Raw genomic sequence first — 24,623 nt, 5'->3', positions numbered from 1 at the left:
CAACTAGGTGATAGAAAGTGCCGCTTGAATAGGTTTGGAAACTTTTAGAAATATATAATAAGGTCTATACAATTTCTCTTACTTGTTATATGAAAATCCCGGCATTTTTTCACAGCCGAAAGTCTCGCCGTAAGTAAACATTTATTCATAAGGAATCTGATATTCAGATCTGAGCTCCGATCAAAAGCAATATTCCAATAATTATGCCGGATTGTTACTAGTTTGTATTCTTTGTTTGTTCTTCTTTGTTTTTCTCAGTTCTTGGTGTTCACGGCTGTGATTTTTAATTCACAAACGTGCCTTCTTTTCCCATTTTGGTAATGATAAAATGATTTAAACATGAGAAAAAGCGTACCTACGCAAAACATAATAAAATGCACCACAGGGCGCAGATTGATACGACCGCAGAGGTCGAACACTGAACCGTTGGGGCAAGTATGGACACAACATTTAACCTTGATACAGCTCTGAATTTGGATTGTGATTAAATAGTTGACACAGAATAGGTTTCTTACACAGAATGAATGTGGTCTAAGAATTTAAAAAAAAAAATGGACATTTACCTTTTATGGCCCAATATCTAAAATCTAAACACATGGTTAGATTCAGCTTTTCAAAGAACCCCAAGAATTCATTTTTTGATGAAATCAAATAAAGTTAAATTTTGGACCCTTTAGACCTCAATGTGTACCAATTTGAAAACGTGGCCCAAATATAAAAAATCTAAATACATGGTTAGATTCAGCATTTAGAACATAAATATAGTTTTTAATATATCGACACAAATCGAAGTGAAGTAAGTCTTCTGGTATTCAAATTTTTTAACAAACCCACAACCACTACCAGCATCTGCTTTCCAAGGACAATGGTCATACCTAAAGAATAGAGAAGACTAACTAATCTATTAAAATATTTTTTTTATTATTTAGCAAAGACATATGAACATTTATGAGTATTCCCATCACTGTCTAAAACTGTTTTTCTAATAATGCTGTATATAAAATGACCATAACAACCAGTAACAAAAAGTACTGAAGACATTGACAATATTGACGATTAAAATGACTAGCACCTGTCCTAAGTCAGGAATCTGATGTACAGTAGTTGTCGTTTGTTTATGTAATATATACGTGTTTCTCGTTTCTCGTTTTGTTTATATAGATTAGACCGTTGGTTTCCCCGTTTGAATGGTTTTACACTAGTAATTTTGGGGCCCTTTATAGCTTGTTGTTCGGTGTGAGCCAAGGCTCCGTGTTGAAGGCCGTACTTTAACCTATAATGGTTTAATTTTTAAATTGTTATTCTGATGGAGAGTTGTCTCATTGGCACTCACACCACATCTTCCTATATCTAGTAGTATTGAAGACAACAATAAGCAACAGTGGATGACAAATAACAACAATTAACAATATTGAAGATACATGTAATAATAATCAAAAGAATTCACGATGACACTTATTAACAATATTCACCATAATAATACTTAAATATTTTTTACGATAACACTAATTAACAGTACTTACGATAACATAAATAACATCATTGATAATAACACTAATTAACACTTATAACGATAACAATAACTAACCGTTTTGACGGTAACACCATGGAACAGTATTGACGATAACACTCATTAACAGTGATCATGATAACCATAATTAACAGTTCTGACGATAACATTCATTAACAGTGATCACGATAACAATAATTCACAGTATTGACGATAACCATTATTTACAGTTCTGACGATAACATTTATTGATAGTGATCACGATAATAATAATTCACAGTATTGACGTTTACACTCACCAACAGTGATAACGATAACACTTATTAACAGTTCTGACGATAACACTCATAAAGATACAATAATTCACAGTATTGGCGACTACACTCATTGACAGTGATCATGATAACCATAATTCACAGTATTTCCGATAACTATAATTAACAGTATTGACGATAACACTCATCAACAGTGATAATGATAACACTTATTATCAGTATTGACGATAACACAAATATCAGTATTGACGATAACACAAATAACAGTATTGACGATTACACTCATCAACAGTGATAAAGATAACAATAATTCACAGTTTTGAGGATAACCATAATCAACAGTATTGAGGTAGCAATTGCAATTTTTATTTTAATTTAAATAACAAACCAAATAATGAAGTTAAATCGTTCTAACCCGCACTAAAAGATAAAACAACTACATAAGTTAACATTTTAACCATAATAATAATATTCAGAATCAACATAGCACCAACAAAATATCAATTAATAAGAAAAAAGAAATCACGTTTAAGAACATGATCATCGTGAAAAAAGAGGATGGTTTGCGTTTTTGTCTGTTAACTATCTTTAATGTTGCCAATCGTTCGATATGCATGGCGTCCCAAACTTTTGTTTGCATGTCTACATTATCTTTACATTTTTACTGAGGTTTTTCTATAGACATAGGTTTTCGGCATCTTTACATGTAATGTGTACTTGACTATGACTTCTTAGTTAAGCAAAACAAGCAGAATATTATACTATCAAAACTACTGATTGGTGAGTGTTACATGTATTTGCTTTAAGTACAGTGGTAGATAGTTCATTTATGTTTATGACGATGAATACTGCAGAATGGTATTGATCAATAGTTAACTAATGAACTAAATATATGATTTCGTATCTTGGGTCACTAAACTATTATGATCGTGTTGATTGCATGGTCTACGTTGCTTCTACATGTATGGTTATTGATTGGGGTAATTTAATGCTGTATTCTTTAATTTTTATGCCGTTTTCTCTGTATTCTTTATATATTTCGCCAATTATTTCTCATTCTTTACAAATTGGGTTTCCATTATTCCTTATTTTCTTGTGTTTTTTCTCCATTCCATATTGCTTTGACCTATTTTCTGTAGTAAAATCACATTATTCTCTTTTCTTTTAAACCTGACCGGATTTTTCTCTAGTGTTGCTATTTCTGATAGTGGTCGAAAAGCCTACCCATGGGATTGGGGTTGAAAGACAGTAGTCACCCAACTTCCGGCCGGTTTATATTAGGAACGTCTTTACAGTGCCTTTGACGTACGTTCTACATATTGGACACTTCCTCATGGCTGGTGCACAGTCGGAACAACATACTAGATGTCCACAGGGGAGAAAAGCTATGGAGGCCTCCAACTCTAGACAAATCTTACATAGGCGTTGATCTCGTAGCTGTCGGTTCTCTTCAACTAATAATTCTGCGTCTGTAATACAAGGTTAATCGGAAGTGAAATAGTTTAAAATTCTTGAAACCCTCTCTGCTTACAGAAAAAAAATCTCATACATGACGGTTACCACATAAGATGTGTTGGCTTAAATCTACTACAGATACATGTATGTTTAAGTTCTGACTATATTTTTCCTACATTTAACATTTTATTATAGGATGCATTGCTAGATCCGAAATAGCTGTGACGATGCTCTTTGCTAACGTATCATTGAGGATGTTACCATTGTTTTAGAGTTTGGTTGCATTGAAATGTGATGACTTAAATGAACATGCGTACGGTGACCTATAGTTGTCATTTTTGGTCTTTTGTGGATAGTTGTCTCCTTGGCAATCATACCACATCTTCTTTTTTATATGATAAAAACGGAAAAGGGGTTTCAATTTTGAAACCATTCAAATTACATTTGTAGATTATACGTAAGGATGCTCGCCCTCTTGTTTTTGAATTTTTGTCAGATATTCGGAATACTCTAGTTTTACCCATATAGTACCCATTAAAATTTTGCCCACTTAGATAGTTTTAAATTTAAAGTAGTATTTGAAATTCTAATAAAATCTTATTAATTTTTCAGAAGTTTTGATAGAAAAATGCTTCCAAAAATATTTGTACGAAAAGTCTAGAGAGAGCCATTTCCCGCTGTAATTTGTGTACTATCAATTCATAAAAGTCTTTTAAAAAGCTTGTTATTTTGAAACAAAGTATACATCGTTAAATGAAGGTTAACATGCACTCGATAACTAAGTTAAAGTTATGTTAAGATATTTGTTTATGTAGTTTGGGTGTAACCTGTTGGTTATCCTAAACACTGTTTCCTTGCGTCTTAAAATTTCAAACTGTTGGTTGAAACTTGTGTTCATCATACGGACATCGTATTGACATGTTTATACTATACAAACATTTTACCACACGTTCATAATATAAGAACAAATTTTAAGTTTTTTTTATAAAACAAACGTGTTTTGGGGTTATTGGGGTTTGTTCTTTTTTTTTTTTTTGGGGGGGGGGGGGGGGGGGGTGGGGGTGTGACAATCAAAAGACTGTTCTTATTTTACATTTTTTTTAAAGGTAACTCACCATCTAGATTTGATTCATTTAAACTATTGACAAGAAGTTCGTGTGCTCCATTTTCATGTGTATTTGTATTTGATGGCACTGCATTTGTAGATGTCCCGGATGTTGATCCGGTAGAACCATTTGTTTGATTTTCATCCTTCTCCAATAAAACAGTCATGATATCAAGAGCTGTGAATGTTCCTCCTACAAATAGAAAGTATTACATATTATACATCTATTTAAGAAGATGTGGTATGAGTGCCAATGATACAGCTCTCCATCAAAGTCATAATTTGTAAAAGAGAGACCATTATATATATATAGGTCAAAGTACGGTTTTCAACATGAAGCCTTGGCTCACACCGAACAGCAAGATATAAAGGACCCAAACTATTATTAGTGTAAAACCATTCAAACGGGAAAAACAACAGTCTTATTAATAATGAAAAAAACGAGAAAAGAGAAACACTTAAGAACCACATTAACAAACCAGATTATAAAAATTAAATAATTATTGTCTTTTTTTTTAATACATTGGTGGTTGAGTTGCGCGCTTGCATTGGGTATGGGAAATCATGGGTTTAATCACCAGTCGCGTCATACCAAAGACTTTTACCTTGAGGATTTTTTTTTTGCTTTATCAATTTCTGCACGATGCCATTCCATATGAAATATTTGATTTTTTGGGGGCATTTTTTTGTCTTTCATGTTCTTTTATCTCAATTATTTTAATATTTTACATTAAATTTAAAGATTCGTATTTAAAAAATCCTTTTTTATTTTAAATTACTTGTCTTCGTGTCCCACTATCACCTCAACTTTATTCGCTTGCCATTAGTTTTTTTTTCAATTATGTTAGTCTTGTACTTCGTCATCTTGATTTATCATGTGTCCCAAATCATATAATAGTAAGTTAATTGATATACCAATAAAGTTTTAATTGGATTTATAAGCTTGCCTAATGATACTGGTTAGAAATAAATACCTGGTTTATCCCGTAACAATTGCTGGATAACTCGAAGCACCTGTTCTCGTGTGTATCCCATCTCTAAGACACTCCTGGTTGCTGCTGTATCAATATAGCTGGTACTGTTACTTTGTTGTGGATTGCTGTGTGAAAGTAAATTGGAACCGTTTTGAGTTGTATCTTTCGATTGTATTGATGTTATTTGGTCATGTTTGTCCTTTAATTAAATAATACGAAAAATAGAAAATGAAACATATGTCGCTAAAATATTTAGACTAAAATCTTATGGTTATACTTATTAAAAAAGGACGAAAGAAACCAGTGGAACAGTCACACTCATAAATCGAAAACAAACTGACAACGCCTGGCTAAAAATGAAAAAGACAACATATCTTTATAACATATCTTGACTGTTTGACTCATTTACTTACCATTTGCTCATGTTTATCTTGAACGGCTTTGATAAATGCATCTCCCTTGTTCTGACGTAGATATGTGCACTTCGGAAACCATCTAGCATGTTCCACCCATGGATCATCACCAGCTTCCCAATTTCGGAGTCCACCACCACAAAAGAAACACCGTGTGTAGTCATGGTAACCAGCAAACAGGAAACCAGCTATCGCCATCTGTCTTGGTGTCTGATCTAAGTACGATGGCCATCCCTGAAAAGAGCTGATTCTAACTTGTAAAGCAGCGTAATTCTGATAACGAGGCTTCTCAAGATCTATCCCCAATGAGGAAATGTCGTTATTAGTTAATTGTCTCGAACTTGAAGATTCAGAACATCCACACGCTCCATTTTGATTAGCTTTCATCGATTCTGAGCATGCGCCATTGGTATTAATATCATGTTCCAAATTAGTGCTTTCTCTAGAAGAATTAGCCGTTGGTTGAAAATCATTGCTTGTTAATTGATTACGGATATTATTACTAGTTTCACCATTTAAAAGACTGGATGGCTCTGAAGTTGTTGAACTAGAAAGTTTGTTTTGGTCGTTGGAGGCAGCACCATATTGCAAGCCTTGTTTATTTGGTGTCAAAGAAGATTCAGAATGTACTGATGATCTGTTATTACTAGAATCCATGTGCTGGTGTTCAGCTAGACCTGCACCATCAAACAATCTAGAACTGTGAAGATGAGTACACGATGGAGAAATTCTACAATGAATTTCTTCTGGATTATCACCCCGTGTCCAGTTCTGATGAGTAATGCCACATGCATAACATCGCACTGTATCAGTACTTCCGGTATAATAGAAACCAGCCTTTGACAATGCACTAACAAAAACGTTCACATGACGAGGAAAATTACTGTACGAAGACAAACGTAGAAGGTGGTTTGACATAGATTCGTCCATAGACATGGTACTACCCGAAGATAAACTATCAAAATAAGTATTCAAACTAACTGGTAAAGCCTGGAAACATTGATTTGGAACAAAACGTAACATGAACAAGTATTGAAGCCAGTCAAATGTATCTTTTGATTTTAGGTTTCCGGTTTCCGGTTTTAATTTCGTAATTGACATTTGCTTTTGTAAGTTAATTTGAAGTTGTTCCTTAGTTTTTGATTGTATATCAAGATCCATTTCGATGTCGTTAAGACCTTTCTTTATTTCTGTGACAGTTTTTAAACTATTCCGTTCAAATGTATCAAAACCACGTGCTTTATCTGATTCACTTCTTGTACTATCGATCGTTTGAGCCTTTGTATGCTTCATCTTAAGTTTGATTCGTAGTACTGAAAAATGTATTTCAGACAGGTCAACGCTAAGTTTTCTATTTTTGTTGTTATTTACTTCTGTTTTGCTGGACGGATAACTGTTTAATCTCCGTCGTTTATGTTTCGAATGCGACATTTTATCAGTCGGAAAGAAGCTTTGATGCATTGCCTGTCTTTCTGGTTCTCGTATTGCAGTTTCGTTATCTTGTATTAACATCTTTAGCTTAATTGACTGAAATAAAATGCAAAGTCATAATTACTATCATGGTTAAGGTAATTGATAAATTGATGACGTGATGTCAAAACCTTTAAAAATCTATTGGGTCCCGGTTAAAAACAAAACATCGATTCGCTGTTGTAATTACAGTGAATCATTTGAGACCAAAATTCTAGATTTGCAACCATGCAGGCAATCGAAGTTTTTAATTAATTTTATTAATGTAAAATTAGAGTGCCAATTATTTCAATTTTGTAATCATTTTTTAAAAGACTGATTCATCATTTGAAAGTTTATAGTAATATAGTAATATAGTTCATATAGTAAATACCTGAACAAGGAATTCCCATGTATAACTTCATTCATAAAATGACGACAAAATGGGATTGGCCATTATATATATATATACTGTATTACAGGTGGGTGCTTTGACGTCATACATATCAATTATAATACTTGAAATGCAACGTCATGCCATTCAAACTATTTATGACGCATAAATACCATAAATATTATGAATGTTACTGAGTGCTAAACAAAACTTCGACACAAATAAGGACACATTCTTAGACACGGAAGTGTGATATTTATTTGTTTAACGTTATCACGGGAATTTCAATGGATTACATTAAAAACAGAGGTAATCTTATCGTTTATTATTATTATTTATTAAATCACCATCGCTATATTTTAATTGTTATAACTCTATGGTCATTTCAATCGAAGACAAAAACGACGAAAGGTATCCATAAACAATCACTTAATGTAATTTAAATGTGTAACTGTTATATTTTTGGAGTTTTGGCTTCAGACGACATTTGCAAGGACCACCATATTTATATAATTTTTATGTAAGAAATTGACCTTAACATTAGAATTAAACCGGAAAATGAGTTGACATGTATCATTCCTCGAAAGATCTTTCAAGATTGTTGAAAGCAAACAGATCTTACAGCAGAACAAAGCGTTTAGTCTATATCTTAATATTACATCGTAAATTAAAGGTAAGTATGATTATAAGTCCACTTTAAAGGGATAAATTAAGGGCTCGTCCTTCTATTCCTTTGTCTAGTTAATTAAAATTATCTAGTGAATGAACCTCTAGTCAATCTATTTAATATATATATATATATCTTTATTCTGTCAAACCTTTGCAATAACAATGGTATACAGACATTACATGACATCAATACTTCAAGAAGTGGAGGAACTGCCTCCCTGACTCACTGCAACAACGTATGATCTATTAACTTATCAGAAAATTATATACTTTCATGCATGTTATTCAATCAATCTTGTATGGGAAAGGATTTGTATAGGCACTGCCTTTTGTCCAATCCCTTTGTTTAAATGTACATTTGATATTTGAACAATTAAATATTTTGAATTAAAAAAAAACATGACATCAATGATACAGACAGAAATACATGAATACACAGAGAAAAATATGTACACTATTTACAATTATACTGATAGTATTAAGCCAGAAGGGCACACATGGGAATTTATAAATCTAATGAAAGTACACAGCTTTTTCAATTTAGATTTTATATTTAAATTCATAATTTTCTTAAACATTATTATATTTGGACGATTTACATATTTTTTATCAATACATTCGTTTCTTTTTACTGACATCTCTGTGCACATCATAATATAATGATACTCATCTCCAAGATCTTTAGAGTTACATAATTTACAATTTCGTCTATCTCTTTGAATATTTGTCCATGGACATTTAATGGACCTTTGATAGGACAATTGAACTTGATAAAAGTTAGAAGATGTTGTTTGATTGCTGATGAGACAACTCTTCACCAAATAATAACGTCTTTTGATATTTAGTTAAAAGAAAAATGCAGACATGTTCAGCTGACTATATATTGTAAACTAATATATATTTATCATTTACTTTGTTGATTTATTTATCTGCAAACAAAAATATTTTTAAATAATATATACCTTAATAAATATTAATCAAGTGTAATTCCACTCACGGTCTAACATAAGTGAATTTTGCCAAAACCAATAAATACATTTATTTGTCCAGCTTAAATAAGTTTTAACAAAACTTTACATGGGAAAAAGCCTTGTTTTTTTTTTATGGTACCGCATAATTCACTAAGTACAAGAAATGTAGTTTTTCATGGAATTCAAAATCCATTCAATCAAATAGCATTAAAATTAAACGGAAACGTGTGACCATTGTGATATTTATTACTCTTGAATACATGGAAGTAATGTTTTATGTATATATAGATTAATTGATTGTTTTACTATGGTTAAATCAACGTCAGATCTGTGTTTTGATATGGTTGGTTAAGGTTTAGAAGTACCTCCGTGAAGGAATAACCTAACATATGAACACCAAGGCTGTATAAATACCTGGTCTAAATTACCATACGTACATGTGTACGTGAGTAAATACGGTGTATATGATCAAAATGAACCAAAAAGGATACCAATAAAAGTATTTCTGAGTGAGTTGAAACCATAGTTTCGTTATAACTTCTTTATTTATAACAATTTTCGTCTTAAAATTTGTAACAATTTTATATATAAAGACGATTTTTTTAGAGTAATTATTGTCTTTGAAAGTCGAACGAAGACTGTGTAACATATATTTGCTTGGCTGTTTCGAAACGGGGAACACTGAAGTATAGTTCTACATTTTCCAACACCTATGTCTCTCGAACTAATAAAATGTCAATGAAATTAGGTGAATTCAACATTCTGTCTTTACCTATACCCAATTCAAAACTTAAAAGTGCTCCGTCGAAAGTCGTCCGAATATCTGGCATTAGCGGTTAATTTTATAAGACAAACAATGGATACTTTTAAATTAGATATAAATCAAGCTTGGTAGATTAGTATCGAGGAGAGAAAATTAATGACGATTTTGACGAATTTTCTCTTTTTTGTTATATAAGTATAAAATATAGATTGCAACTGTGTTCATAGGTCTAAGGAGTTAACAAGAATAGACAGAAATGAGCAGAAAATAAAGAATAGAGAAAAAAGTAATGGGGGGTAGTTGACATAGAGAATTGTTTCTTTAATAGATTGTTGAATTATGGAATTATCGAGAGAAGTTGTTTCAGAAGTGAGGTGAAAATAAATAAATATAAGACATTGAGGTGAACAAAAATGTTGTCTTGTTTCTATATAGTATCAAATAGTTTGTGTTTAATTAAGAGAAATCGGTGCCTTTGGTGGATTAATTAAGGAATAAACACAACGCCATTTTGTCTTGAGTATGGTATTGAGGAAACAATGGTAGTCCGTCGGAAGGGGACGATAAATGGCTGACACGTGTTAAGAGAGAGCCATATCTCTTGCACGTTAAAAAGACCCTTTTAGATTTCGAAAAAAAGCCGGATAATGCCGCTACAAGGCAGCACTCGCATCCGAAAAGTGGAAAGGGATTAATATTAGTTGCAAAACTTGTTTCCCAATCCAGTATAAATGCATATGTTTAAAATAACGTAAATTTGCAATCTTTGTCTGTTTAATTGCTTACCTTTGAACGTGCTTTACATAAGTTTGGCAATTGTGCGTTTGAAGTTTCTTTTTTAAACTCGCGCCGAAAATCCACTTGAACAAGAAATAAATTTAGGTTGAACGACCGAAGGTCAATTCTTTCTTTCGGTTTCAACAAACATGTTCGATAATCTTAATTTTCAGAAAATCGTTGTTTGTTTATGTTATAGTTAGGTTTCACTCGTCATAAGTTAACTAGGACAGTTTGTTAATTGAGCATATACATCTGTTGCTTTAAGAGCACAAACTTTCGCTTTAATCGCTATGAATATAATGAATGAAGCTATCTTAAATTACTGTTATTTGTTTATTGCAGTATTCAAGTTACCTTCACACTAAAAACATGAAAAAGTTATGTGTATGAAAATCAACATACTTAGAATAGATGCATGATTTTTTTATTAGTTGTTAATTGCTTTGAACCAGCAGTCAGATAACTGCGAATACTCTCAGATCTGTTCCTAGTGTTCTTTTTTTGTCGGGATGTACAAGTACCCGGCCACATTCACTTGTATTTTTTGTCCATCTGATGAGTTAAGACTTTTTCAACTGATTTTTATAGTTCGTTCTTATGTTGTACTGTTATACCACTGTCCCAGGTTAGGGGGATCCCGCTAACATGTTGAACCCCGCCACATTATTTATGCATGTGCCTGTCCCAAGTCAGGAGCCTGTAATTCACTGATTGTCGTTTGTTTATGTGTTACATATTTGTTTTTCGTTCATTTTTTTTATATAAATAAGGCCGTAAGTTTTCTCGTTTGAATTGTTTTACATTGTCTTTTCGGGACCTTTTATAGCTGACTATGAGGTATGGGCTTTGCTCATTGTTGAAGGCCGTACGGTGACCTATAGTTGTTAATGTCTGTGTTATTTTGGTCTCTTGTGGACAGTTTCATTGGCAATCATACCACATCTTCTTTTTTTATATATATAATAACCGAGATATCTTTTTTCTCAGGAATATTATTTACAGTTGTTTTCAAACCGTTCTGTTGTTTGAAAGAATCGATCGTTTGATTTAGTAGAGTTGAATTTATCTTCGGGTAAGGTATTTTTAGTAATAAAATCTACTTTTTTTTCACATGTGATATTTTCAAAAAAAAACATTGAAGAAAAATCATGATTTCATACGTGCAAACACGTACTCTTCTATTTATATTCATCATTAATTAGTACAAACGATTTCATTTTCAAAAAACGTCTGCAAACGTCTAATATAAGAATATATTTTCATTTTCGTTTCTTAGTATTTTAAATTTTGTTTACTTTCCTTTTAGCAGATTATTCCAGATTTTCGGAAAATTCTTCAATGAAAATAAGACATCATGAATTTCTAGACTAGTTCCCTGTCCTCTGTCTGTTTGATACCAGTATGTTGTCAGGGAGTGTACCAGCCAAATAATTTCGTACCTATTCATATATATACTCATAGTCACTTCTCTGGATTTTCCCTCATTGGGAACGTTCAAACTCAAACATTTTAACCCGGGAAGAAAAGTTAGAAGCTATATGACCAGCAGTAACTATATAATTTTTATTCACACTGTTGAGGTCAACTGTACAATGTGTTATAAATCATGTCATTGCCGAAGCACTTGGTACACTCGGAGACTATCCATATACTAGCAGTGATAATCAATCCACACAACAAATATAGTTGATATTTTGCTTACAGCTATATAACGTATACAAGAAACAGATTCAACCATGAAAACTTAAATTTACCAAAGAACCATGAAAATGACGTCAAATTCAAATGATACATGTATGCCAGACAGCCATGTACATCTTACAATAATTCCTTGCACCAAATATTATTAAACAATTATGCGCAAAGTATCTAAGAAACAAACTTCACTAGGAAAACTTAACATTGACTAATGAACAACGAAAAGGAGTTCAAGGTCAGATGATACATGTAAGACAGACATGTACATCTAACAATCATCCCGTGCATTTCATATAATTGACCTATTGCGTTTAATATACGAGAAACAAACCAAAACACAAAACCTTAATAGTTATCAAAGGTACCAGGAATTAATAAATAAATACGCCAGACGCGCGTTTCGTCTACATAAGACCCACCAGTGACGCTCAGATCAAAATAGTTGTAAAGCCAAACAAGTACACAGTCGAAGTGCATTGAGGACCCAAAATTTCATAAAGCTGGTAATACCCTCGGGGTGGAAACGTTCAACAGCAGTGGCATCGACCCAGTGATGTAAATAGTTATTAAAGGTACCAGGATTATAATTTAATACGCCAGACGTGCGTTCCGTCTACATAAGACTCATCAGTGACGCTCAGATCAAATTAGTTATAAGACCAAACAAGTACAAAGTTGAAGAGCACGGAGGACCCAAAATTCCAAAAAGATTTACAAAACACGGGTAAGGTTTAAATTTTTCTTGAAATCGACCAATGAACCATGAAAATGAGGTCACGGTCATATGATACATACCAGACGGACATATTCACCTTACATTCATTATATACACCCAAAAAAGGTGATCTAATAGTATCCGACAAACCGACTTAAACATAAAACTTAACACCGACCACGAATTATGAAAATAAGGTCAGGGTCAGATGAAAAAAAGAGGGACGAAAGATACCAGAGGGACAGTCAAACTCATAAATCGACAATAAACTGACAACGCAATGGCTAAAAATGACAAAAACAGACAAACAATAGTACGCATGACACAACATAGACAACTTAAGAATAAGCTACACGAACCCCACCAAAAACTAGGGGTGATCTCAGGTGCTCCGGAAGGGTAAGCAGATCCTGCTCCACATATGACACCCGTCGTGTTGCTTATGTGATATCAAATCCGGTAAATAGTCTAATTCGGTAGGTCACAGTCATGAAAGGGACGGGGATAGTAGTTATGACGTAAGGAACATATCCGATATAATTTGTGAAACGGTTATTTCATAACGGTCACCAACTCGTGATGGCGTCCGTAAAATTTACGAAGGGGTGATTTCAACTTCACCATTTGGAACTCTTAGTTTAATAGCTTCCTTGTGAGCAGCAACCCTCTATCAAGAAAATCATGATAGATAATGCAAACACGGGAATATCGTATTAATTGGGAGATATATAAACCTACCAGCAGTCTGACATACACACCTTAGAATTATTCTATACTCCAAAGACAGTTTGCATACTGCTTATAGTATCTGATAATAAAAGTAACTAATCGCCTAGCTTAAACCTTGATCACTGTCAGATCCATAAAATGAGATTGATGTAAGTTGAACCTTGGCTGACGTACATATGTCACATATATATGCCCCCTTTCAAGAATTCCATAGATCAAATATGTGTATCCCATTTCTAGTAATAAGTTGAAATTAACTTGATAAAAAATATACAGTTACTGAACAATAGAAAGCCGGCCAGAAGGAATCTTGGTAAAATAAGGGATAACTACACAAGGTATGAATCATTTAGAGCTTCATCTTTCTGAAATACAACGCTTTACACCGCGGCTGTATGGTATCCTTACGTGTAACGATAACTCTGAGACATATTGCAAGACAACATTCCGCCGTTCATTTTACAGTGGCAGTTCAAATTCATGGGAAAATGACTTAGAATGAATAAAAACATTTAGTGTAGTTTTACGTCTATGTACAAATATACAAAAGATGATGTGGTATTATTGCCAATGAGACAACTCTCCACAAGAAATCAAATGACACAGAATTTAACAACTATAGGTCACCGTACGGCCTTCAACAATGAGCAAAGCCCATATACCTTGCTTCAATCTTAAGAATACAATGGATAAATTCTTGTGGTAAGCATACTCTCTCCACCAAGAGAGATATGGAAACATATATATTAGAAGCCTTATAAAAACACATGGGTATGCCATTATAGACAAAACGTGATAATTTAAAGTTTTATACCTTGGACATGTACACGAATTTTGTAGTTTAAATGTTGGTTATCACTGCGCATGTGAAATAAACGTGTAGGCGTCTCGAATTTAGTTTTTTTGCATTACACAATGTCAATTTTGTTTTAAATTTAACTGCATCATTTTACTTTTTAAATAACTTACTTTGAATTTATTCCTGCAAGAAGATATTTTATTTAAAACAAATTAAAAACTGAAAAATGTTTATATACACCTGCATAAACAAGATTGACGCAAGTTTATATACGTAAATGCTAATCTGTTTATACATCGAGGAAAATTTCAATCAAATAATCTCCTTCAAAAGTTCATGGTCATATTTAACATAACTTCCGTAAACACATGATAACTAGTTTGTGTTATAGTTTTACGTTCATATCCCTTCTGCTAGTGAATTAAACCGATATATAGTGTCTACGCCAACTATATAGCAACACAATGACACTCCATGCACAAACAATGAGACGAGTCGAGAAAGTTATAGGAACATCCATCGGCATTACGCATTCGACATTCTACCTTTTCATCTCGATCGGTGAAACTAGAAAGACACAGATGTATTAAAATAACGCAATCAGTGGATTGAGTTTGCAGAAATGAAAAGAATTGGCGAAAAATAAGAGTAGACAAGAACAAAAAATATAGAACATACTGAGGTACTAAAATATAAAGAATAAAGAATAATGGGCGACCAAGTGAAGTATAGAGAAAAAAATGGCATTAGAATTTAGGAACAGAAAATTGAAGATCCGGACCCTCATTTGGACCCTTCACAAGCATTGAAATACTCAGTTACAACGAGACTTCAAAATTTCGAAATAAACGGATAAAAAAGCTTAAAAAATCTTAACTTAATAATATGCTTACCATGCAATCCCTTATTTCAAAATATACGGCATAAAAATAAAGGGACATGATATGTATGTCAATACGATAGCTATCAACTAGAGACCAAATGACGTGGTTGTAAGCAACCATATTTAACCAATACGGCCTTCATCAGTTAGCAAAATCATGGTTCGATTCCCGTCTGGGATGAAAATTTCAGGAACTGAATTTTCGGCTCTCCCTTGACACCATTTGCGAGTATGGTCTCGAGGAAACGATGATAGTCCGTCGAAAGGGGACGATAACTGGCTGACCCGTGTTAAGAGAGAGCCATATCTCTTGCACGTTAAAGACACCCTTGTAGATTTCGAAAAAGAGCAGGCTAATGCTGCTACAAGGCAGCACTCGCAATGGCAAAGTGGAAAGGGATTAATATAAGTTGCAAAACTTGTTTCCCAATCCACTATAAATAAATATGTTTAAACTAGCAAAATCTATTCCATACTGTTACCAGTAGTAGTATACCGCTGTTTGAAAGTCATAAATCGATTGAGAGAAAACAAATCCGGGTTACAAACTAAAACTGAGACTAAACTGAGGTAAACACATCAACTATAAGAGGAAGCAACGAAACAATAGAAATAATGAAGTGCAACAAAAAACAAAACGATAATGCAACACACACTGAAACGAACTATAAGATAACAACAGCCATTTTCCTCACTTGGTATAGGACATATTAAGAAAAAATGAGCTGAACCTTGTTTCGGGGCTAGACAAAGAGGAACCACTGACTTACTATTAATAGCCTTATAGAGTACTAAAACACACCAGCGATGTATCGCGTTCATGACTAAATTGGTATTTGCGCCAGACGCACGTTTCGTCTACAAAAGACTCAAGGTTTTATGCGTGCAAGTTAAAACAATCTCACTTGTATAATCACAGTGTTCAAATAATCTCTCTCACATATACAGAAAACTTTCTATAATTACTTAGTCGAGACTTTTGACGATTTATAGATTGCATAATTAAAGACAATTGTTGATGTATAAGTCTGCGTGGTGTCCTCTATAAGACCTCTAGGTGTGTTTTTTTTAGTAGTTTGTGTTGTAGGAGTGCTATTTCATTGGCGTGTTTCCTCATATCTACGTATAATACTATATGAATGAATAAATACGGAATAAGATACCCTCTAACATATCAAGCACACACTTCCGTAAACAAACACAACTGTCGTCAGCTGATATTAAACAAGATGGTCTCAACACGCATATCTAATTTGTTTTAACTGAACTAGGTAAACTAGGCATACGACTGTAAGTTGTTTCTACTAACAAGGTGATCTCAACACGCATTTCTTATTTGTTTCAATTGAACTAGGTGACCTCAGCAGACATGTATACGATTGTGGTTAGTTTCTAATGATCCAGACTATCTAATCCTTCAATGTCCATGTGCTTCTATTGACCAAAGGATCTGGATTTTGTAATTTTTCTCGATGTTAGACATGTTAAATATATTTTGAAATTTCCAATTTAAAAAAAAAATGGAAATTTAACAATTACTTCATGTTTATAATCAGTCCTCTTCGAAAACATTTTTATGTACACAATTTCAAAGATTTAACACTTCCATGAAAACAATTTGATATACTTCAGATGAATGAAAAAAAAAGTTTTTAATAGCTACACATTTCTCCTGATTGAAATAATCAAAAACGAAAAAAAAACAAAAAAAAAACAACAATTGCACACACACACACACACACACACACACACACAATGAATGCATAAAAGTAAGAAGGTATAATAAAAAATAGAAGAATTGATAATAGAATATAAAAAAGAAGATGTGGTATGATTGCCAATGAGACAACTGTCCACAAGAGACCAAAATGACACAAACATTAACAACTATAGGTCACCGTACTGCCTACAACAATGAGCAAAGCCGATACCGCATAGTCAGCTATAAAAGGCCCCGATATGACATGTTCAACAATTCAAACGAGAAAACTAACGGCCTTATTTATATACCAAAAATGAACGAAAAAACAAATATGTAACACATAAACAAACGACAACCACTGAATTACAGGCTACTGACTTGGGACAGGCACATACATAAATAATGTGGCGGGGTTCAACATGTTAGCGGGATCGCAACCCTCCGCTAACCTGGGATAGTGGTATAACAGTACAACATAAGAACGAACTATAACAATCAATTGAAAAAGTCTTAACTCATCAGATGGACAAGTGGACGTGGCCGGGTACTTGTACATCCCGACAACAAAAAGACACTAGGAACAGATCTGAGAGTACTTGCAGTTATCTGACAGCTAGTTCAAACTTACTAACAACTTATAAGAAATATCTTACATCTAAGACTAAACTATCAATCCGTACACATCCAACATACAATGGATTTAGTAAAGAGATTGTAGAAGCCAACATTTGCATCCCGATCACAAAATTAACCTGCCAAAAGATTTGTAAAATGTTCCTCCTTTTCATATTCATATTTATCTCGATATACCTTCTATATCATAAACCCAAGCTATATTCATTTTATCGTTTAAATATTCCTGTTTGAAAATTTTGAACAGTTCGATCCGTTTGAAGTTACAAGCAGAGCAGTTATTGTACATCTCCTGTACATTCATTAAGAATATCTCAGAGTAAGTGTCCTACCTCAACATTTATACTTTATCTCTTGGAAAAAGTAAAGTGAAATGATTGTTGAGTAAATTTATACCGGTGTAAATTACAAAATAAATAGTGATATTTCCCAATGTAAATGTTTTGAGGTCAAGTTTGACGTAAATTAAAGATACGTACAACTTTGCAAATCATCATATTTCGTTTTAAAATTTAAATTAATGGCATCTAAATCTTAGCCTCTGACGTAATTAATATAAAACATACTATATGTCTTACATTACTATGGACATTTAAATGAATGTTCTAGTATGTGTTCACACAAAAGTATCAACAAAAATAGCGAATACATATAGGTTAATGCAAAAAGGTGGAAAATCCTTTACACCTTATTAATGTTAACGCTCTCGACAATATCAACCCAATTAAACAATTAAAAACCCCAAATGACAAACATTTTAAAAGAAAATCGTTGGTTGGACACGGATGTATAGTTACGTGAAGCCATACTTCCCACTTGTGCGACAGTTGTATCAAAAAAAGTACCAAGTTCTGGAGGCAAAAATCCACTGGAAACATTTTGAAATTCAACAAATCAAATGCAAAATTTGTAATTAATTCATTTGACTCAAGCCAAGGATGTATTTTTCTCTCTGTTTTTCTTTTTGTATTTTAACCAATTGAACACATATTAAGAATGTATGAGTGAATGTTTTAACTTAGTTATATTTAACAAGCCTTTCGGGTCCTCAATGTGCTTCTTCTTTGCATTTTATTTGATTTTCTTTTACTTTTTTATTTTAGCGTATCGGATGTGTCTTTTGTAGACGAAGCGCACGTTTGACGTACACAATTTTAATCTTGCTATCTATGATGAGTTTACTTACAACCACTTTACCGATGCATTTGCTGGTTGAGGTGTCCTCTACACAAGTATTTCAAACCCATTTATCAGCACTTTTCTGTGTACGATGTCAATATAATGGAATTTGATGCGAATGTCATACAAGTAAGAGGTTTAGCTAGCTATCAAGATTCATTTTACATAAGAAAATGCCTGTACCAAGTCAGAAATATGACAGTTGTTATCTATTTGTTTGATGTGTTTGAGTTTTTTTATTTGGCCATTTGATTAGGCACTTTCCGATTTGAATTTTCCTTGGAGTTCAATATTTTTGTGATTTTACCTTTTATACATTAATTGTTGACAATATTACAATTTGTCGCAATTCTAAGGATATCTACACCGGTATCAGAATTACCTTGGCTGTATTTGGAATTCCGTCCGATATTCGAGACCCTCGATGTCCCTTAACTTCGTACTCTAATTGATATATTCCATTTATTTGATTCAAGAGTATTTTGTAAACGGAACACGCTTCTGACGTACATTTTTTACGCGTGGTATCTATGGTGAGTTTATTTGATAATGATGACACCGCTGTACGTTCGAAATTCATAAATCGACAGAGAAAAAACAAATCCGGGCTACAAACTAAAATTGAGGGAAACGCATCTGTTTCTGGTTTTGTGGCATGCCAAACATACCAGTTTAATGGCAATGTTAATTATAACATTAAAATGACAACATTACATGACAGGACTACAATACAAATAAATGGGAGAAAATATAGGACAAGATACAAACGAATAATAGCCAACAAAAGGCACTGAGGACCAAAAAGTTGTGACTAATACGACCGGGGTTATATTGTCCGCCGTGGACAAGAACATCCTCATTATTTAGAATGATTCATACTTTTTCAAACAGTAAAAACGATGAATTAAAAAAAAAATAGATGCGATATGTATCGGCAAAAGAAATATAAGCATCAAGTAATCATAAATAGCGGTTTGTAGTTGAATAGAACTGTACTATCCGTTTTGAAAATAGTACAATATTGTTAGTTTAACTACTTTTTATGGCGTTGTTGTTAGAAATCTTCTTCAAAGCACATCCACCGAAATTGAAGTGTAAGAATGGCAGGATCTCATACCAGCCAGTGTAAGTATTTTGCTTATTCGATTTGATTTGTAGAATACATGAAACAGGTATCACGAGATTTATAATTGCATTTTGGGTTATGCTACATATTTTTACTTACTCATTTTGTTTATATCTGAAACCAAATCTTCAGTTTGCTCTTTTTGTCCACTAATATCGCGTTAAAACAGTCCTGTCTTATTAATTCAATATCAATCATTGGCAAAACGTATTTTAAATAAATTTCAGAACAAAATACATTAATTTTGATTTTTAAAAAATATTAAGGGCTATTAATCCTAATTAAAGGTTAAAAAAGCGAAAATACACTTTTCCTTCGGTAGTTAAATCAATTTCATTCAAATATCAATCTCATTACACTCTATATACTGTCTAGTAATTATAGTTTTCTTTAGGTGTTTTATGAATGAAGTTATTTTTAGGTGTTTTATGAATGAGTTATTCACCTTTTATCTCATGATTGATCTGACGTACAAGGATGTATTATCTGTCAATGCTCGAAATAAATATTTGAGTTAAATTATATATACGATTTCAGTCCTATATTTCTGTCAACAAACGAAATGGTATGAATATCTATTACTTTATAATACCGGTAGCGATGACAAGTTATATATTTAAAGTATATACAGCCTTTCTTAGGTAATTTATAATTGAAAGTTCTGTTCTTAGTAGAAACCTTATGTACAGGAATTTGAGTAAACAATAGCTGCAAGCACATCAAAAACAAACAAATGAGTAACAAATGTTAAAAGTTTTATAACGAAAACGTTTGAAATAAAAGTCTTTGGCTTTTCGGTGTAAATCTAAGCTTTATTTGCACGAAATCGACATGTTCTATTAAATGCAATGGTATTGCTGTGAAAGACGTTTAAGTTTGGTAAATGTACAAACAGTTAGATCATAAAAATACTGAACAGTGAATTAAATCCAAATGGCAAAATTTAAACTTAAATCTAATCAAACGGGAAAAAATGGCACATTGCTCTAATTCAGAGTATTTGATATTTTGATGTTATTGCATTTGTTTGTAATACACAGACTTATAGAAGAGGACATCCATTTTAAAATTCGAATATTGTTTATTAAGGCAACAGTAGTATGCAGCTGTTCAATAGTCAGAAATCGATTAAGGTAAAGCAAATACGAGTAACAATACCAAACCGAGGAAACCACATCAACTAAAAAAAAACAGAACAACAGAAACAATGAATTGCAACAAAACCAAACGCCAACACACATGATACGTACTATTTGATAGAAAATGCCGTAGTCCTGACTTGGTACAGTCCCTTTAAAAAGTGTATTAATCAAACGTTCTTAAAGAACGGAACAACTAAATCAATAACTGTATTATTCCTGACTTGATACAGACATTTCCAAACAAAATAGTGTGATCTCGTCAGATATTATGTTGTTCCTCTTGATTCAAAGGTTGCATTCTTTCCAGTTGCAATTTTAAGCTTTATTTAATAGTTTCTGTTGTTTAAAACGATAAAGAGATCATAGTGATCTTAATTTTGTGTGGTATCTATTTTGTTTAGAAAAGACCATGTATTATGAATGTTATTTTAACTGATCGGGCGGAGCTTAATTACGTTTTAATTTGCATAAGGACAGTCTATTTAAAGATGTGTGTGATACGGATGATTGCCGTTATAATTATAACTGATTTCTAATCACCCATCAGTGTCTTCAAAGGAATTTACAAAACAATGACTGGACACTTCATTGATGAGTTTATTCTAAAACACCTATCTATGAATGGACTGGTTTATTATGAGCAAACCGGTAAACTCCGCCCAGTCAAGTGAAATAAATTGAGTAATAACTGATAAAAAATCATTAATATTATGACAACTATATTGGTTCGCCTTTCGGATTTAATAACGCCTCCTTTTACACTGGTAATCGTCTAGCATTTATAAAATTTTGTTTGTTATCCATAAGTTTGTGCTTTTTATTTTGCCATTTGATTAAATAATTCCCGTTTTGAATTTTCCTCGGTGTCTGGTATTTTTGTGTTTTTACATTTTAAAAGATACACTTAACTAGCGTTAATACGTTTTTTGATTGAGTTAAGTCTGCTAATTGATATTTTATCGTATGTTTTTATATGTTGTGATGTTATGCTATTGTTTCAGAAAAAGGGAGAAGGTTTGGGCCCATTAAAACGTTTAATCCCGCTGCAAATGTTTGCACCTGTCCTAAGTCAGGAATCTGATGTACAGTAGTTGTCGTTTGTTTATGTAATATATACGTGTTTCTCGTTTCTCGTTTTGTTTATATAGATTAGACCGTTGGTTTTCCCGTTTGAATGGTTTTACACTAGTAATTTTGGGGCCCTTTATAGCTTGTTGTTCGGTGTGAGCCAAGGCTCCGTGTTGAAGGCCGTACTTTAACCTATAATGGTTTAATTTTTAAATTGTTATTTGGATGGAGAGTTGTCTCATTGGCACTCACACCACATCTTCCTATATCTATTAGAAATACACTATTGGAACAATCCAACAACATTCAAACAATATAAGATACTTTAAGCGTATAAAGATGTAATTGCTTACAATTTTTCTACATGATGAGAAATAAAATTAAGAATGGAAACGGGGAATAAGTCAAAAAGACAACAACTCAACTACATAGCAGAAAACAGTCCAAGACCATAAAATTTTATTCAGCCTACATCCAGGTTCTTATTATAACTTATTATAAATGTAAACACTAAAGCGTCATACTATGGTTTTAAGAGACATCTAATATTAGCCCTATTGGTTTTATTGAATAGGATTGAAATGTGTTACCAAATTCTTGTGGTATTTTCTTTTTACTCTTTAGAGTACAAGGTGGGTCACATGACATTAGATTTCAATCATTTCATGGAATTAACAATTTTCGTTTACCACATCCACCTTCCAAAAAATCTATCTACATAATTTTAATGGTGTCATCTAGCAATTGAAATTTGATTATAAATTTAACAAATAATCGTTGTGGCCAATTACCCGTTTTGTCTCGGGTTATTTTTTTACTTTAAAATAAAATTACACGCACACAACCAAAATAGTAAGAGGACATTCTCATGACACAGTTTAGTTTATTTTTTAAGATGACCTGTATGTATATATATCTTGACAAATCCTTATATAGTTATAGTTATAAATATGTTCCTGGTTGAAAAGTGGGACATGTTTACCTGTTGATAATGGGTATCGTGGACACAACAGTAGGTCAACATAAAATGTCTTACCTCAACAGCAGTACATTGTGTACGGAAAGCACACTCAAGTATAATACAAATAAAATAAAGTCTACTGTAACATATATATTACCGTAACGCATTTTGTAATTTGGTTCAATATTTCATAATGATTTTTTAAGGTAAAAAAGTTGCCTTATGAAATAGAACAAACCATGATGTGACCTATTCTGTCTTTTTTAGTTTCCCATTGCAAATTTTAAAGGGTCTAGATGTTAGTAGACCTCATTTCTTTAGTCTTTAATATTTTAGTCTATTTCTCTCTTCTTTATTTTGGGCCTATTTTTGTCTCTTTTCCTTATATTATATCACCCCCTTTTTTTTCTACATTTTTTGTCCTTCTCTATTCTGCAATTGAGATTGGTAACACTTTACGTCAATGTAACATTTTACCATCAAGATCTATGCACTTTAAATCCAATTAACACAAGAAAGGTTAGACAGTCATTTGTTTTGAATTAAATTGTTTATTTATATAATGCATGAAAAAATAGCCTATTTCCGTTGAAAACTCGGGAAAAAATAAATTCAACATTGAGTTACGAAAATCTTTTCTTGTTCATGTAAGTGATTGGAAAATAAGTTTATTTTTATAAAGTCAAAAAGTTTCAGTTATCCCGGGGAAAAACGATGGCCCACTACAAAATACGTGTCGACAATACCTCATGTCTTTTTACTTTTTGAGTGAAGTATAATGGGGTGGAATTATTGAAAACTTTACATTATTGTTGGTAATGGTGAAAGTGAGATAAATTGGATTATCATATACTTAGACTAAATAACATATGATTTTTACCGTCTGATAATAGCATTAAATTAAAGTATTTTCCATATTTTTTCGAATTAATGCTTAGCGGGCTGATATGAAAAGTTTATCACATGCTTCGATTGTTATCACATGCCTTTCCGTAACGTTATCACATGGCATTCCGGTGATACTCGGCAAATTCCGGAAAATACACCTCAATGCTATGTTTTCAGTGAAAAACATTACAACATAGTGTACAAAGCAATTATTTGAATACTGGAAAGTATATTGTGTAAAATAATAAAATTAAATTCAAAAAAAAATTCAAAAAAATAATTATTAAATAAATTCTTTTTTTAAGTTTTTCTGAAACATAATTTAGAAAGTTACATTAAATA

At 32.6% G+C, this 24,623-nt stretch overlaps 1 protein-coding gene across 4 annotated transcripts; it reads right to left on the bottom strand.

Annotated features, from left to right (window-relative positions):
- Window positions 1-1,402: 1,402 nt before the first annotated feature.
- LOC134700504 (baculoviral IAP repeat-containing protein 7-A-like) lies at window positions 1,403-23,496 on the bottom strand. Of its 4 annotated transcripts, none has more exons than XM_063561893.1 (5): window positions 23,469-23,496; window positions 5,733-7,259; window positions 5,320-5,518; window positions 4,356-4,538; window positions 1,403-3,254 (listed from the first exon to the last, which is right to left on the bottom strand). In XM_063561893.1, the coding sequence occupies exons 2-5, from the start codon at window positions 7,242-7,244 to the stop codon at window positions 3,058-3,060; spliced, it is 2,091 nt and encodes a 696-aa protein (XP_063417963.1). In that variant the 5' UTR covers window positions 7,245-7,259; window positions 23,469-23,496; the 3' UTR covers window positions 1,403-3,057. The 4 variants fall into 4 exon arrangements, with proteins under 4 accessions (XP_063417963.1, XP_063417962.1, XP_063417964.1 ...); XM_063561892.1 differs by lacking the exon at window positions 23,469-23,496 and adding an exon at window positions 14,870-14,902; XM_063561894.1 differs by lacking the exon at window positions 23,469-23,496 and adding an exon at window positions 10,765-10,898.
- Between the last annotated feature and the right edge of the window lie 1,127 nt (window positions 23,497-24,623).

This window comes from Mytilus trossulus, unplaced genomic scaffold (genome assembly GCF_036588685.1).
Source record: "Mytilus trossulus isolate FHL-02 unplaced genomic scaffold, PNRI_Mtr1.1.1.hap1 h1tg000158l__unscaffolded, whole genome shotgun sequence".
Classification (NCBI taxonomy): Eukaryota; Metazoa; Mollusca; class Bivalvia; order Mytilida; family Mytilidae; genus Mytilus; species Mytilus trossulus.
The sequence above is the reverse complement of the archived record's forward strand: the minus strand, read 5'-3'. Positions and strand labels throughout refer to the sequence as shown.

Bases quoted from the DNA above. Each gene is read 5' to 3' on its own strand.
- LOC134700504 (XM_063561893.1), bottom strand. From the start codon at position 7,244: ATGTTAATACAAGATAACGAAACTGCAATACGAGAACCAGAAAGACAG. The intron at 5,519-5,732 runs GTAAGTAAATGA...ATTTAATTAAAG, and splicing joins AAGATAAACATGAGCAAATG to GACAAACATGACCAAATAAC. The intron at 4,539-5,319 runs GTATTTATTTCT...TTCTATTTGTAG, and splicing joins ATTGTTACGGGATAAACCAG to GAGGAACATTCACAGCTCTT.